Source organism: Trypanosoma cruzi, genomic scaffold, assembly GCF_000209065.1.
Source record: "Trypanosoma cruzi strain CL Brener 1047053516699 genomic scaffold, whole genome shotgun sequence".
In the NCBI taxonomy this organism is placed as follows: Eukaryota; Euglenozoa; class Kinetoplastea; order Trypanosomatida; family Trypanosomatidae; genus Trypanosoma; species Trypanosoma cruzi.
In genome coordinates this window covers 533939-550647 of record NW_001849572.1, presented here as the reverse complement: position 1 = coordinate 550647, position 16709 = coordinate 533939, and the positions used below count along the sequence as shown (strand labels likewise).

The following is a 16709-nucleotide window of genomic DNA, read 5'->3' as shown; positions in this document are numbered from 1 at the left end:
CCCAAGGTGCTGAGAATATACGTCACAGACATCGACGTCAGAAAAAAAAAAGTGCCAATATACGGAGGCGCCAATCACGACGACCACCCGCGCACCGTCACGTCTTCGCGAAGTCGACGGCAGCCTCAGCAGCTCTGCGTGGGTGTGTGCCCCGCTGCTGCTCGCCGCATCCGCGCTGGCGTACACCACTCTGGGCTAAAAGGGAGCGTGGGCTGTGCGTGCCAGCACTCAGCCACGGGGACATGTGTACGTCTACTGTGGTCCGATGTATAAAGTAAGAGTAATTATGATGATCGTTTTTTGCTTTGTTTGCTGCCGCTGCCCTGCTGTGTGCTCCGTGTCGCTTCCCACATCCGCCACGTTGAACGCATCCCAGACACACTCACATGCATGCTCAGCGGAATCTTGGCTGTGGCATTTCTTTTCTTTTAACTTCTGGTTTTTAGTTCGGTGCGCAGGTTCTGGAATCGTAGTGATTTCACGTGCCTAGTAGTGTGTGGGCTGCTGCTGCTTGGGTGCTGCCAGTTGTTACTTTGCGGTGATTGTTGCGTGGTTGAGTGAATTGTCTCTTACCCTTTGCTTTTTCTCTCTATTGACGTGTTGTTAGTTTGTGCTGAAGGCTACACGCAAGTGACAGGAGTGATGATGGCGATGATGATGACTGGCCGTGTGCTGCTGGTGTGTGCCCTCTGCGTGCTGTGGTGCGGTGCCGGCGGTGTTTATGCGAGGGATACTCCCAACAACGCACAGGGTGGCTGCATGGCGTCAGGCGGGTTGGGTGCGAAAACGTCGTATTTGGTGAGGGGTTGCAATAAAACTGTGCTCACGCGGCCATTGCGATCAGCGTTCTTCATTAATGCGATACAAGCCGAAGCGAAGGACGTAAAAGATATTTCTGAGGAAAGGGATAATTTGAAGTTAGATTCAATTCCACAACCTCCGGCACTGCCACCAGCGCCAGAAACACCGGGAGCCCCACCACCACCTCCTGATGCCAGTGATTCTGATGGTATTGGTCGCAGTGAACTTGGTGCTGACAGTCAAACTGGTGGTGGCGGTGGTGGCGGTGGTGGCTCAAGTGGAATTTCTAACGGAGGTGAGGATTCCACTTTGAAGGTTCCTGTTCCCGATGATAAATCCTCGTCCCCTATTCCCAGTGCTGGTGATGGTTTGAAGAACACCGGCGATAGTTCAGTCACTCAGAAGAATAATTCTTCAGGAACAGATGAACCGTCAAAAAAAACGCTTAATGTGCCCGCACTGCCCACGGTGCAGACTCCGGAGGCGTTAGACACCGACCAAAATAAAAACACTCCTAATACACAAGGAGAAATAAGTGTTGAAGCTCGTGGTAAGGGTGCAAGTGGAGGCGACGCAGGGGAGAATGACGTAAATAGCAAAGACTCCTCCAGCGTGTCGACCGCCAATAGCAAACCCACAGGAAAAACAACACCGTCAGTACCATCAACGGGAGAAACTCCAACAATAACAGCAACACCGAAAGACTCAAAGAATCCAACAGGGAAAAATGACAATACGGCAGCGTCAGGAACCGAAACGGACTCTGAAGCAACTAAAACGTCTTCGAAGGATGATGCGGCAGAGCAACACAGTCAAGAGAGAGACAAAGCAGATTTGGTAAAGAGTGCAAATACCGGCCATCCAGCATATACAGCAGCCTCATCCATCCCTACATATGGCAATGGTGATGCTCAGGGAACAGTAAATGAGAATGGTGACGATCCTGAACGGCATGATCCCAAAAGAACCCACGACGAACTCGAAGCTGATAATACCAACGTCGGTCCTACAGCCAGTGAAGCAGCACCAGAAGCAGTCAACAGCACTGAAAAAAAAGATACGGCGCCAACTGGCGACAGTGACGGCAGCACCGCGGTCTCGCACACCACCTCCCCTCTTTTGCTTCTTCTTGTTGTTTCGTGTGCGGCTGCTGCTGCGGTGGTGGCCGCGTGAGAGTGGGGGAGAGAGAGCCGTGCACCGCCCGCACACACACTCGTCCTTCTCTCACTCTCTGTGTGTGTCCCCTTGCATGGACTCTCGCCCTCACCTCATCCCACGAAGCACACACATAATGTGCCCATTGTATATATGCATGCACACCCATGCAGGCCCGTTGGTGCTCTCTTTTGCACGACACGCACCGCTGCCGTCCTGCCTGGCTGCATGGGCGGAGCACCGTAACTCTTTTAAAATTCTTTTTGCTTGTTTGCTTTTAAATATTTTATTGTTTTTTTATTCTTTTATTTCATTTTTTTTTTTTTGTCTCTCACTCCCCAGTCCTCTTTTCCTTTTTGCTATTGGGGGCAATCACTATGGACGTTCTTTTTTCTTTTCTACTCTTCCCTCTTTAATTGTTTCTGGCTGCACTCTTCCTGTGAGGGGTGCCGTGTGTTTCCCGCCCAACTGCTCCACTCGCACACCCACCGACACGCTCATGACGACGGCCCTGTGCGCCTCGCCTGCTGCACGCATGAGGAGGGGCCGCGACGAACGGCGCGCTGAGGGAGCCGTGACGTGTGGGCGTGCGACGAGGGCCTGTGGGGCGGAGCACACATTTCTTTTCCTCTTGTTTGTTTTTGCCTACATTCGGTGCCGGCCCTGCGACTGTGCGTCCCATGGACTGCACGAAAAGATGATTGGAAGAACAGGCCGGATGCCGCGTGAAATGTGGAGAATGTTGTGTGGGCTGGTGGAACAGTAAAGTCCTTTATTGACCTCTTTTTATTGTTGAGGGCAATATGTATACACAAACACACGGTCGTATTGTGCTGCTTGGCACCTGAAATAAACGTCTTTCCGAATCATGGATTTTACTTTTTTATGTTGTTTGGGAGTTCTTCTGGACTCTCACCTTTTTTTCTTTTGTTTTGTTGATTCACTGCGGTTCATTTCTTTGTTTGTGCTGTCTTCACTGTCGCTGAGTGTCTCCGCGTCCCGTTGAGTGTCCCTCTGCTGGCTGTGCTGTTGACATGCCCTCATTTCTTTTTCTTATTGTTTTTGCTAGAGGCATCGATGGTCCGCGACGACGGTTGTTTGTGCTCCCCATTGCGATGGCACGAGGGTGACTGTGCGCCGGACTTCTGAGTGCACACGGAGGGAGCGGATGGTGTGCACCGTGCCTCACTGTGAGTGTGAGACGCCAATCCATCGGGGAAGAGAGAAGTAAAGCGCAGCGCCGTGAATTTGAATTCGACCCGTCGCTCTTGTTGCGGCCGCTTTTTTTTTTTTTTTTGCGGTGCGGCGTGTATGGCGTTGCCTCTGCATGCGTTGTGCTGCGGGCTTTTCTTTTCCATGTCTTTGCCCTTTTGTGTGTGGGAAAGTTGTGGGAGGGGAAATGTGAGCGGGAGAGTGAGCGTGGGTGGCTGCCTGGCTTGCCCCGCGCATTGAGGGCTTCCATACACGTGGATTTGCTTGACGGCGTTTCGCGGCAGCCAGAGCGTAGCGAGGAGGAGGATGGGGAGGGTCTGTTGTGAGCAGAAGGAGGATGGAGAGAACAGTCCCCTTCCGTGTCCTTCCCCGTGTCGTTGGCAGTACATACTGAGAGCGTAAATTTGCGCGAGTGCGGGATGAAAGGTTTATGCCGCTTTGTGCGTGCTACTCAGTCGTCGTCATTGCAGGCTGTCGTCACGCTGCGTTGTGGTGCGGTGCCGTTTGATGAGGGAGGGGCGCGATGCCACGGCTGCTGCGCACCACGACCATTTATTACCTCTGCACCGTCATTGTTGTTTTTCAGTTTGTGTGAATTTTTTCTGCGCTCGCATAATATTTTATTTTGCTCCACGATGAATTTGTTGGAGGAGCTTTGGTTTTGGTGCCTGCTTCACGGCGCTTCGCCTTGTGTTTCGGTTGCGGTGCTTCCACGTGGTGCCAAAGCGTTTGATGGGGTGTTTACCCTTCTTTTTGCGCCCTGCAGCCGACCCTGTTTGGCCATGGCGGCAGCAGTGGGATTCTGCGACTGCGCGCTTGCCGTGCGTGTCTCATCTTTTGCCGTTGCTCCCTCGTTGTGCTGGTGGGGAGGAGACGAGCGACTGCGTCGGTGGAGTTGCGCCCCAGTGGGAGAGGGAAGGCACCGACCGCTGCTGACGGCGACGGTCTTTGCTGCAGGCGATGTGACGGGATGACGTCACCGGCGTCACAGTTAACCGAGATGGATGAGGGCCGCGCTGCGTCTCCCACCCTTCTCATCATCCCCTCTGTCCGCTGCAGTCACACGCCACACGCACCGTAGAGCAGCGGCGCGACCACCATCCGGATGTCTGTGAGCCAATCGGAATGTGCAATTAGTGTGGACCCTTTTTTCCGTGCTTGATTGCTGCCGCCGTGCTTCTTTATTTTTCCTTTGTTGTGTATGCCGTGCGCGCATGGTGCCGCTGCCTGCTGTGCAATGCCGACTCGCGTGAACAAGAAAAGACGCTTTTGCTGCTGGCGACCGGCGAGCTCTCCACTCCACTTACGCGCCACCAACACCAACACCTTTCGGACGCGCTTGATGGCCGGCGGTCGTAACGCTGCCACGTGGTCTGCCTCGGCTCCTGTGTGTCGTGCACGGCATCGGGACCGCCCTGTGATGCAGCCATTCGGTAACAGGAGCAGTGCCAGCGGTCATGTGGCTTTTTGCCGGGATTCCGTCACTCGGCACGGTGGCTGTGTGGGGTGTGGGATGGCTATGGTGTCACTGACTTGATTGCGTCTGCGCGGCTTTGTGTCGGCGGTTGTACTGTGATGGGGATGGTGTATGACCGGATGCCTTTGCGTGCCACTGTGTTTGGTTACTGTTGTTGCTGCCTTTTATTCTTTTTTGACGAAGTAGTTAGAGATACTTTTGCTTGGCCAGCACAACTATCGTTTCAAGGTGTTAGGGATTACTTGCTTTAGTAGGATTAGTAGCAGTAGTGGGATAACAATCTGGCGGAATCGTGTCACTGGATTTGCCATCTGTAGGAAGGGATTTTGAAAGCTGGAATTATGGTCGACGGGGCGAGTGCGACACACCACGACGGCTCTGTTGATACGTGTCTGGGTTTGTGGATGCGGTTTGCGGTGGGCGCGTGTCCGCGCAGCCGGCACCGTGTGCGGCGCAGGGCCATTGCGGCTGTGCGTGTGGTGCTGCTTGTTGTGTTGGCGCTGGTTGCGGCGGCGGCGTGGATGCCCGCAGTGCATGCGGTGGTGCTGCGACTGCGGGGCGGCACGGTGGACAGAGCCATCACGGTTGGCTGCGCCGTGGACACGGTGCTGATGGACGGCGTGTACATCACGAACGGCGTGGCTGTTGTGTTCGACGTGGCGGCGATGCTTCCCGGCGCGCTGCGCATCGAACTGAGGAACTGCGTTTGCGACGGCGGTGCGCAGATCTACGTGCGGGGCTACAGCGGCGAGCCGGCGAGTGACCGGAGCCTGGAGGTGAGCGTGAGCGGGCTGTTCGGCGGCTACTGCTCGCTTGTGTTTGTGTACAACCTGCCGGAACACACAAACGTGACGGTCCGTGACTCGACGATTGTGACGGCGGGGCCGATGCGCTACTCGCAGCTGAGCGGGCTGACGGACGCGGTGGCGTCGCCGCTTGTGCTGCACGCGACGTCGCTGTTGCAGTCGCAGCTGCGTGTGAGCAACACTGTGCTGAGGTCGTTGCAGGCGGGCGGGACGGCGGTGTACGTTGGCGGCGACGTGGACCTGCTGTCGAGCGCGGTGTTGTTTGACGGCGTGTTGCTGGAGGCGTCGGGCGGTCCGACCGCTTCCGCGTTGCATGTGGCGTCCTCGTCGCGTCTCAGTCTGCGGAGCCACTCGGTGTTCTCCGTGACGAACGTGTCGGTTGTGAGCAGCGGCGGCGGCCTTGTGCTTGGCGAGCGCCTCGCGGTGCTTGATTCGGTGCTGCGCTTCGTGGGCGTCGAGGGGTCTGTTGCGTCGTCGCTGGTGCGCTGCGACGGTGGGACGGTCGGTGTCGGCGGGTGGCTGGACCTGCACGGCGTGTGGGCGGTGGGCGAGGCGTCGTCGGTGGCGTCGCTGTCTGGGGTGACGCTGAGCGGCGGCACCGTGTCGATTGCGCGCTGCACTGCCGCTGGCGCGACGCTTGTCTCCGGGCTGGCGATCACGAGCGGCGTCGTGTCGGTGCAGTGCAACCGTGCCGGCGGCCGGGTGTTGCAGAGCAGCGGCGACTACCGCTTGGCCGGCCTGCCCTCCGTGAGCGTGGTGCCGTGTGACGGCTGTGCGGCAGCGCTGGCGTGCTTTGATGCGCTGACGGCGTCGTTCAACGACTGCGTGTGCGGCTGCCGCGCCGGCGGTGTGGGCGAGGCGTGCCTGCCGTTCGACGTGCCGCCTGCGAGGGCCGGCGGCGGTGGTGGCGGTGCGCAGGGCTGCGTGAGTGGCGTGACGCTGACGGAGTCCGTGACGGTTGGCGGTGGGCGTGCGACGGCGTGCTTCGACTCGGTGGTGTTCAGCGGCCCAATCACTGTGGCGGTGGACCTGCGCTCGATGGACGCGTTCGATAACGCGCTGAACGTGACGCTGCGCCACTGCGTGCTTGAGGGCGGTGCGCAGCTGCGGATTGGCGGCCTCAGCGAGAGCACGGCGCGCCCGATGCCCCACGCCCTCGTCAACATGACGAACGTGACGTCGCTGGAGGGCACGATCGTGCTACACGGCGCGATGCCGCTGCACTCGAGTGTGCTGCTGGCGAACTCAACGCTGCGCGCGACGGTTGGCGGGTCGCAGTACGTGGCGACGACCCCTGGCCATGCCAGATTTCGGTACGGCCCCGTGCTTGTGCTGGACGGCGTCCGGCTTCTGTCGACGCGGTTTGTCATGACGCGGTCTACGCTGGTGTGTGGCGGGGGTTTGTGCGCTGCGATCCTCGTGGAGCGCGGTCTTGGCGCGAACCTGTCCAGCGTCTTCTACATGGACAACTGCGCTGTCAATTCGCAGATGCACGTGATGTACGCTATTGCGTCGGACCTGCGTGTCAGCGGCGGCTCCGTGTTCTCCATACAGAACTGCTCGTGGAGTGCGCCGAGCACCGAATACGGCAAAGGCGCGTGTGTGTTCAAGGATGTTTTTGTGGATGGCGGCAGCGTGCTGCAGATTGTCTCCAGCACTTTCCGTCTTGGCTTCGCCTTGCTCATGGCAAATATGCTGACCGTGACTGGTGGCAGCTGGCTGGTGCACCGCGACAACGAGTTCCGCACCGCCTACGTTTTGTACGTGGCCAAGGAAAACGGCATGACGTTCTGCGATCGGAGTGTGTGGTCGATACTTGACAACAACTTCACGTACGGCTCGTACTCGTCAACAATTGTAAGTATGACAAGCAACTGGTCGCCACCATCCGACAGGCGCCCGATCATCTACGGCGTGTGCAACGCGGCAAGGGGCTCTCCTGTGACTGATTACGGAGTCGACCTCAATATTGGAGCGCCTGTGGTGGTGCTGGACTGCGGTGCGTGCACCATGGACTCCGTGTGCTTCGCTGCGAGGACGAGCAGCATCAGCGGCTGTGAGTGCGTGTGTGCTTCTGGCGGCTACGGTGACACGTGTCTGCCAGCTGCGGTTCCGGACGGTCTTGGGTCTCTCCCGCTCCCCGACGCGAAGGACACGGAGGTCCGCTGCGTGCACGGTGGCAGCATCAGCTTCGTGGACTATCCTGATCCCGGTGTGCGTGGGCTGTGCTTCGTCAACGTGACCTTCACCGCCGCGATTGTGCTGGACCTGTCGTATTTTGACGCGCCACAGCAGACACTCAACATCACGCTGCTGCAGTGCGTCCTCATGGGACTGTCGATCAAGGGGAGTGGTGCGCGCGTGCACGTGAACGTGACATCCTCGATGATGGATTCCGGAGTGTTGGTGTTTCAGGGTGTTTTCGGCGTGAGCTCCCAGATACTGGTGGTGGGCAGTACGATTGTGACAACGTCGGACCACGCCATTTTATTTGTGAAGTTTACTCTCAGTGCGAATATGACGCTGCTGCTGCTTGACAACTACATCGAGGCGAGTAGGTACGCAGTCTATTTCTCCAGTGGTGTTGTTGATGGTGGCGGGATTATTTTGAAGGGAAATACGCTGAGGGCAACGGAGGTCGATGACGGTGTGGAATCATGTGTTTATGTTTACGCTGTTGATGTGAAGAATGGCGGCTACTTTGACGTGGAGAACAACACTATGAGCTCGGTCAATGGCGTTATTCTCTTTGGGGATGCCACCGTGAGCTCCGCGGGGCTGCTGCGAGTGGCAGACTGCACCTTCGTTGGTGGGACGGAAATTTTTGAATCTGCGCTGGTGTATTTGTCTGGCTCGGTGACACTCGAGGGTGGTGCGCAGTGGCGTGTGGAGGGCAACAGCGTGGGTGCAGCCTCAGTATTAACTATTCCGTATCCCCAGTACAGGATTCAGCTGTCGGGCAGCGGCACCGCCGTGGCGCTTGCAAACAACCGTCAGGTGGAGGGAAACGTTGTTTTTGCCAAGCTTTTTACACTGAGCACGATTGTTGAATCACCCGCGCGGTTTGTGGTGGGGTGCAACCTGCAGGGTGATGAGGAGGTGTCCTACGACGGTTTGTTTCCGGATGAAGTGGTGCTGTTCAGGTGCGGCGCATGCAACGAGGACGCGGCGTGCTACATGCCCGGGACGGAGTCGGTGGACCGCAGCTCGTGCTCGTGCAGCTGCAAAGACGGATGGCATGGCGCGTCGTGTCTTCCCCTCGAGGTGCCCGACACGGTTGTGCCGCCCGCAGCGGCGAGAGCCGTCGACGGCGACACGAGCTGCGTGGTGAACCAGACGCTGACGGACCTCACGCTGAAGATGTGGAAGACGCACCACTGCTACGTGGGTGTGACATTCAGCGGCGTGGGTGCCGTGCTGACGTTCTTTCTCAACAGTATGCCGCTGCATCTCCCCATCAACATCACGATCACCGGGTGCACTTTCCGTGAGGGTGCCGCCCTGCAGTTTTTTGGGGGTCCTGAGGCGGCCGAGTCATCCGGCGTTCTGATCCGCGTGAGCCAGACGGTGATGCGGTCCTCCGCCGTTGCTTTTTTATTTGCCCTCCCGCAGCACTGCGACATCGCCGTCACGGAGGTTGACGCGGTGCAGTCCTCCGAGGTTGAATTGCCGGGCACTGTGAACAACATGTGGAGCGTATTGTTGCTGGGAAACGTCGTGTTGAGTGCGTCGACGCTGTTGGTCAGCAACGTCAAGGCGCATGCAACGAATCGTGATGCGTTTGGTATGTACTTGATCGGGGCGCTAAAGCTGGTGGGCGGTAGCTCGCTGTACGCGCGGTACTGCAGCTTTGAGGGCTACAAATACCTGTTCTACGTGCACAGTCTCAGTGTGAGTGACCACTCTGTTTTTGCGCTGCTCAACAATACGATGTTCTCCGGAGTAAGTCTGCTATATCAGCGCCAAGGATTCAGCGTGTCGGATCACAGCGTGGTGCGCGTGGTGGGGAACAGCGGCTCCGTGCGCTACGCCATCTATAACGATTTCTTGTGGACTGTTCAGCAGTCAAGCTGGTTGGATTGGCGCGACAACGACGTGGAAGTGGGTGCGATGTTCTACGACACTGAGTCCGCATTTGTGACCATTGACGGCAGCAGTTTGGTGACGCTGACGGGCTGCAAGATGGGCTCGACGGGGTTGTCGGTATCCTTGCTGAGGCGGGTTGAAGCCGGCTACCGGCTCGTTGCTGGGTGTCTGACGGTCGCGGGACGTGTGGTGACGACGGCGGCTGAACTGGAGCTGAACGGCATCAACAACGTGACGACGGTTGTCGCGTGCGGGGAGTGCACGAAGGACGGCGACTGCTTTGCTCCGCTGACGACGGCGGTCGTTGACTGCAAGTGCCAGTGCGCTGCTGGAGGGCACGGCGATGTGTGTGTCCCGGCGCCTGTGCCTGCTGGCCCGCCACCGCCGCCGCTGCCGCCACCAGTGCCGCCCACGCCGCTGCCACCGCCGGTTGGTGAGTGCATCAGCGACATGGTGTACCCCGAGGTGGCGCAGGCTGTGGGCAGCGGGCTGTCGTGGCTGTGCTACCGCAACGTGACGTTCAGCGGGGGTGGCATGAGCCTGACGGTGCTGGTTGGGGGGATGACGGGCGACGTGGTGAATGTCACGTTCGATGGATGCACGTGGAGGGATGGCGCCGTGCTGTTGCTGTTGGGCAACGCGTACGCCGCTGTGGGGTCGCTGCACATCGTCGTCGCCGGCAACACATTTAGTGACGCGCTGCTCAGTCCGGAGGGTGGGTTTCCACCGCGCACGAACATCACGATCAGCGGGAACCGCTTCACGGTCACGAGGCTGATCCCTCGGTTGGGTTTGGGCATTAGGAGGCTGTCGTGTGTTGTGATGAATGGACCGGCGATCAGCAATGACTCCGCGGTGGTGCTGAGCGGCAATGTGTTTCAGAGCGTGACGGCATCGTCAAGCGCCATTTACGTTGTCAGATCTGCGCTGAGGGTGTCGTGGCACTCCGTGTTTGCGGTGGTGGGCAACACGTTTCATATGGCCGGCGGTGACAGTACGCTGATAAATCTTGAAGGGTCTAGCCAATCCTCATCGCTGAAGGTTCTGAACAACTCTGCCGTGGTGATCCGAGGCAATCTTGTGACGAGGCCGGTGAGTTACTTTTTATTAGTAATTTTGGCATTACGTGTGGAGTCTCGGTCAGCGGTTGTGTTTCAGGGCAACGACATACAAGGAAGCTCGGCTGTGTTCTTTCCAAGCTACTCTTCCTACATCTACTACAACTCCTGGCTGCAGCTGAGCGGCAACCTCTGCCGCGTTTCCTCATCGGATGTGTTTGCCTTCCTGAACCCCACTGTGCATCTCCGCGACTCCACGGTGTCTGTGTCTGGCAACCGGTTCATGTCCAGCAGGGGCACGCCAACAGCTCTGCGGATATCCAAGGGGTCCAGCGACCTCACAAACGGAGCGATTGTGGCCGCGTGCAACAGTGTGAACGGCGAGGAGGGGGTGGAATACAGCATCCCGTCCGTGTACAATGCCACCATCCTGACCTGCAGCGACCCATGCACCCTTGCGACGTCGTGCTTCCCTGCGTACACGACGACGGCCTCGAGTGATGGCTGCGCCTGCAGGTGCGCGGAGGGCGGCCACGGCGATGCGTGTCTGCCCGTTGCTGTTCCCGACCCACCGAGCACCGACGGCGCCGACTTGTGCGTGCGGGACGTGCGTGTGGAGGAGGAGGTGAGTGCCGGTCTCGGGACGTCGGTGGTGTGCTACGTTGGCGTGACCTTCGCGGCGGACGTCGTGGTGGACGTGGAGTCGATGTCAGGGAGCGTGCGCAACGTGACGCTGGTGAACTGCACGTTTTTGGGCGGAGCGAGCCTGTACGTTGTCGGGTGGCGGTCCGACCCGTCTGCTGGCGAGCGCGCCGATGTGTTGATCAGCGGGCTTGAGTCACGCTCTGGCGGCGGCGTGATGGTGGCGAACCGATTTCCGCCGGGTTCGCGCGTCATTGTGGTGGACTCGGTGCTGATCGCAGAGAAGCGTGTTGTGTACAGCGGGGCCTACGACCTTGGCGACGCCTCCGCGTGCCTCGTGTTGCAGAATGTGAATCTGACTGGGAGCGTGCTGACCATTGCGCGCACGCATGTGGCGGCTGTGTTCCGCGACGTTGTTGGCGTGTTGGTGTTTGGCGGCGTGGCGCTGTCGTCGCGCGGTGCGCTTTACTTGGACGGGCTGTTGGTGCAGACGGCTCTGGGGTTGTGCGTGTCGGTGGAGGGCGGCGTTGCGGCCAGTGGCGGCTCCGTGGTGGCGTTTGTTGACAGCGACTTCCTTCTGTGCAAGCACGCGGTGTCTGTGCGTGGGGCTGTGAGCGTGTCGGGCTCCATTGTGGCGCTTGTGCGGAGCGACTTTGTGTCGACGGAGGACTACGCGGTGGCGTTTTATTCGACGGTGAGTCTGGCCGGCGGGTCGATGCTGCTGGCGAAGGGCAACGTGCACGACGGCGTCTCGAGGGAGATGCTCTACGCCACTGGCGCCGTGACCGCTGCTGGGAGCACGCTGAGCTTTGTGCGCAACCGTGCGCTGCTGCCGCGGATGCTGTCACTGAGCCTGTGGCTTTCGGCTGGGGCGCATGTGAGGGTTGCGTGCAACTACGCTGGTGGACGTGTTCTGTCGACGGCGGAGAAGTACGCTGCGGCTGGATTTGGCGACGCTGGGAGCATCGACGTTGTTGGGTGCGACGCCTGCGACAGGGACATTTACTGCTACGCGCCCGGGACGGCGTCTGCGGGCATGAAGAACGGTGTGTGCGTGTGTACGTGCGGCAGCGGCGGGTACGGCGAGGCGTGCGTGCCTGTGGGCGCTCCCGCACTGCCGCCCGCTGTGGGCACCGCGTCGAGTGTGTTCTTCCGCGAGGGCGTGACGGTGCGGTCGGTGTTCGTTGTGCCTGCCGGCGCGGGCGAGGTGACGCTGCGCCACGTTGTGCTGGACGGCGTGAGTCCTGTGCTCTACGTGCCGTGGATGGCGCGGGATGGCGTGCGGATCGTTGTGCAGAACGTTTCGCTGCTGAACGGTGCCGTGCTGTACGTGATGGGCGGTGGAGCGTTGCGCGGTGCGGGTGCGGCGGGGAGCGACGAGAGCGGGCCGGTGGAGCTGTCGGTGTGCGATGTGGAGGCGCTGAACGGTGCGCTTGTGTTGACCGGCACGTTTCCCGCGGGGTCCGTGCTGACGGTGACCGACTCCCTGCTTGTTGCCGCGAGGCCGACGCCGCTTTCGTATCTTCCCGGCTCGCAGTCCTCGCCGTACGCACCGGTGCTGGTGCTGTCGAGCCTGCGGCTCGTGCGGTCCGTGCTGGTTGTGTCCGGCGTTGCTCTCGTGACCGTGATGACTGGTGGGCGGACGGTGGTGGTGGACGGCGCCGTGCTGGAGCTTTTCGGTGGCGGTGTTGCGCTGGACGCGGCTTTGCTCGGTGGCGACTATGCGTTGTACGCGAGTGTGCGCGTGGTTGCGTCGGGGGGCGCTGTGCTGCGCATGTCGGGGAGCCAGGTGTACGCCGCGCATGGGTTGGTGTTCGACAGCGGGGTGGAGGCCAACGCGTCCGCCGTCGTAGTGAACGACAACGCCGGTGCGCTGACCGATGGCGCGCTGCTGGTGCTGCGGGGGTCGGCGTCGTTTGTTTCCGGGTCTTGGCTGTCGGTGCGCGGCAACAGCATCAGCGGCAGGCTCCTGTCGGTGCCGTCGTACCCGCGCAGTGCGGACCTTGTGCAGAGCACGCTGACGCTCCACGGGAACGCTGGCAGTGGGTCCTTCGTGATGGACGGCACCGTTGCGCTCGGGGGTGCCGGCGGAAAGTTCGTCGTGGGGTGCCTGACGCTCAACGGGCAGGCGCTGCAGCCGATGGACTACAGGTCCGCCGGCATCATCGGGGAATTCCGCCCCGTGGTGTGTGGCGTGTGTGACGCCGACGTGCGCTGCTTTGCAGCTGCGACGAGGACGATGTCGGGGTCGTGCGGCTGCCGCTGCGCTGAGGGCGGGTACGGGCGCGACTGCCTGCCGGTGTACCTGCCGCACGTGGACGGGTGCAACCGCACGCCCGCCATGCCGCCGCTGAGCCACACGGCGACGCTGACGGAGAAGCGCAGCCCGACAGCAACTTGGACGCCAACTCCGACGCCGAGCCTGAGCGCAACGCGCTACAGTCAGACGCGGTACGGGCCGACGGAAACGCTGCAGGTGACGGAGACGGTGGCGCCGCCGCCCACGCGGACCCCGACGGCGTCGGTGAGCAGCACGCTGTGGTGGAGCGACGTGGCGTGCCCGACGCTCGCCGTGACGACGACGGCGGCTGGTGGGAGCCTGACGCAGCACGACATCCGTGGTGGTGGGAGCGCCGTCCCGACACGGCTGATGGTGGCGCTGCCGCCGCCGTTTCGGTGGGCACGCGACCCGCAGCTCGGCAGGCACCTGAGCTTCGTGCCGGTGTCGACGGCGCAGCCGAGTGGGTTTGGTGGTCCGTGGGGAGCGATGCTGCGCAACGCGACGTGGGAGCGCAACGCGACGAATCCGTCCACCGTCCTGGAGCTGGCTGTGCCCGTGCACCGCGGTTACTTCATTGCTGCCGACGAGACGATAGTTATTCGCTGCGACGCTGTGGCGGTGTCCGGCGGCTGCAAGGGTGTGCTGCTTGGGTCCTTCACGATCAGGTCTGACAAACTGCCCGCCGCTGCCAGCGCCCTCTCGGCGATCATCGGCGTTGTTGCGGGCGCGGCGGCTGTTGCCATGGTGGTGACCGGCGGGCTGGGCTCCATCCTGGAGATGCAGGCACTCGGCGTGTTTGCGAGGATGTCATGCGCCTCGGCGCAGGAGCGTGCGAGCACCGCTGCGCTGCCGTACTTCCTGTCGGTGTTCGCTGCCCTCGACCCGCTGTGGATGGTGGTGGGCAACGCGCTGCTCGCCGCTGTGTTTGGGTGCGTGCACTGCGGTGTGACGGCGGCTTTCCAGCGGTGGCGCGACGTGGACGCGGCGAGTGCGTGGGCTGCGATGCGCTTCCCGAGCCTGACGTACGTCGTGGCGCACGCGATGCATCTCGGCATTTTCTTTGGCTCCGTGCTCGCACTGGCGATGCCCGGCGCCCGCGTGCAGCACCGCGTGGTTGGAGTCGTTGGCGTGCTGTACGGTGCGGCGTTCCCTGCTGGCGTGTGCTACTTCATTGCCCGCCACACGGGCGCGAGCTTCACGAAGTACTGGCAGTTTTTGAGGAAGCCGCTGCACGAGCGCCTGCTGTACCCCGTCGGGTATTGGTGCCCCGCGGCGCAGCAGCGGATGTACGGCGGCATGCTGACGAACATGAGGGGCAGCTACGTGTACTGGTGCGTGTTCCAGCCGTCGGTGCTGTGCGTGGTGGGCCTGATTGCGGCTGTGCATCCGCCCGTGGGAGGCTGCCACGTCCAGTACTTCTGCATGGCGGCTGTGCTGCTTGCGGGTGCGGGCGTGGTTGCTTTCACGAACATGATGCGCTCGGCCTTCCTGACGGTGATGCGCACGGCGAGCTTTGTGCTCCTTGCGGCGCTGTGCCTGATCAGCGCGGCCAACCACCTTGCGCCGAGCGACGGCGGAGCGAGGGCGTACGCGGCTATCGTGCTGCTGCTGACCGCTGTGTTGCTTGCGATCACTGTGTACGGCGTCGTTGTGTGGTACGCGGAGGACCGCCACTGGCAGGAGCTGCGCGAGCCGCATCGTGGTGGGCTGGAGGCACTGCTGCGCGATGGCGAGGAGAGCGACGAAGAGGCGCGGAAGCCCCACGACAGGACATCATCGTCGTACGCCTCAGGCACCACCGTTGCGTCGTCGTACCGACCACCTGCGCCGCCGTTGCAGCCTATGGCTGGTGACACCCGCTCAGACGCGCTGAGCCTGCTGGACCGTTCATCCAGTGCGAGCCGTATGATCGATTACGCCGCCACGTGACGTACAACACGTGGAATTAGTAAGTGTGAAGTGCTTGAGGGGCCACGGCTGTGCTGCACACCACAGCCAGCCGTCGTTAACAGCACCGACAGTTTTTTTGGTCGTTGTTTCTATCGATTTGTTTCTATTTTTAGCGGGTGCTTTCAGGATTTTTCCCCGTTTCACGATGACTGTGTGGAAGGGGATTGAGTTGCCGCTCTTGTTACTGCTGATGTTGTGTTGTATCGGACTGTAATTTTGTGGAGTTGCGTGCGAGGAGCTCAACGCTCTTTTTGTGCAATGGAGGAAGGATCCAGCGAACCGCCTAGTGGAAGTAATGGATTGCAGCTTTGCCTTACCGTGGATTTACATGCAGGAGGCGTTACGGCTCTCAGAAGCAAAGCGGCGACGGAGTAGTAGCAGGGCTCCGGGTTTCCAGGAACGTCTTTGAGCGGGTTTATTTATTGAGGTGCGACGCATTGCCGTGATTCCTGCTTTTTCTGGTGTGGCGATTGCACAGGGTGATCGATGTCTCTTTAGCGGTGGAAGTGACGGACCAAGCCATCCCAGTCACGTTCCACACTTATCCTCGAGCGCACCGTATTCCACAGGCAAGGGATATCGTCGCGGATTGGCCACGCTGGTACGGGGATACCTTCACGAGGAATTGCTTCTTTTCCCCAATTTCCTTCCGGCCGTGCGAAATTGATGCACCACAGCCGATACAGAGGAGTGCGGTGTTAGCATGGAGAGTACGATATTCACCGAGACTTTTTCCACGGCAGCGTGCGTCTTTGCGACTTCTCGTCGAACTGTGGAAGCACGTGAGCACACGTCGACGGTTCTGGATCACCTGGCGACTCACATTTTGGACGTACCCTTTTTTCTCGCCCGCAGCACCGAGTAGCGCACACACGAATGCAGTTTGTCTTTGGCCACTGCGACATACCCAAGAACGAAGCATGTGATGCATAAGCCAAGGAGGCGTCCGACCTCGCACAGCTCACAGGCACATGGAGCACCGGCATCGTCGCACTGGCCGAACGTATTATTGGTGTCCGACAGCTCAAGCCAGAAGCTTGCCGCTCCACTGTATCAGGCGACTGGGAACCGACGCGCACGGACTCCACCCTCACTCGTGGGGAGGAGGCTGCACCAGGCTGCTTCCGTACCGGAGTTTTGCACAAGTACAGATGTCTGCCACGACCACTGCAACCCGCCATTCCGAGCACATGCCGTTGGTGCGGCGCGGATGCCTCACAGCAGGTAAGCAAAGAATTTCG

The 16709-nt window shown here is 60.3% G+C and overlaps 2 protein-coding genes across 2 annotated transcripts, besides 7 other annotated features; both read left to right on the top strand.

The window, feature by feature from the left end:
- Positions 1-2205: a sequence feature (heterozygous, Esmeraldo-like haplotype).
- Positions 643-1974, top strand: Tc00.1047053506671.90 (mucin-associated surface protein (MASP), putative; the record flags this gene model as incomplete). Its single annotated transcript, XM_808435.1, has 1 exon — positions 643-1974. One exon carries the CDS (start codon positions 643-645, stop codon positions 1972-1974), a length of 1332 nt encoding a protein of 443 aa, XP_813528.1.
- Positions 1047-1073: a microsatellite.
- Positions 2206-3090: a sequence feature (areas merged during assembly that could not be assigned to a particular haplotype. This can correspond to areas where the two haplotypes were merged or to regions with more than two copies in the genome that were merged during assembly.).
- Positions 2214-2282: a sequence feature (A-rich).
- Positions 3091-3403: a sequence feature (areas merged during assembly that could not be assigned to a particular haplotype. This can correspond to areas where the two haplotypes were merged or to regions with more than two copies in the genome that were merged during assembly.).
- Positions 3404-16709: part of a sequence feature (areas not merged during assembly with more than two copies in the genome that could not be assigned to a particular haplotype) that runs on past the window's edge.
- Tc00.1047053506671.70 (dispersed gene family protein 1 (DGF-1), putative) lies at positions 4987-15447 on the top strand (the record flags this gene model as incomplete). The annotated part of the gene is made up of 1 exon (XM_808434.1): positions 4987-15447. One exon carries the CDS (start codon positions 4987-4989, stop codon positions 15445-15447), a length of 10461 nt encoding a protein of 3486 aa, XP_813527.1.
- Positions 9913-9966: a microsatellite.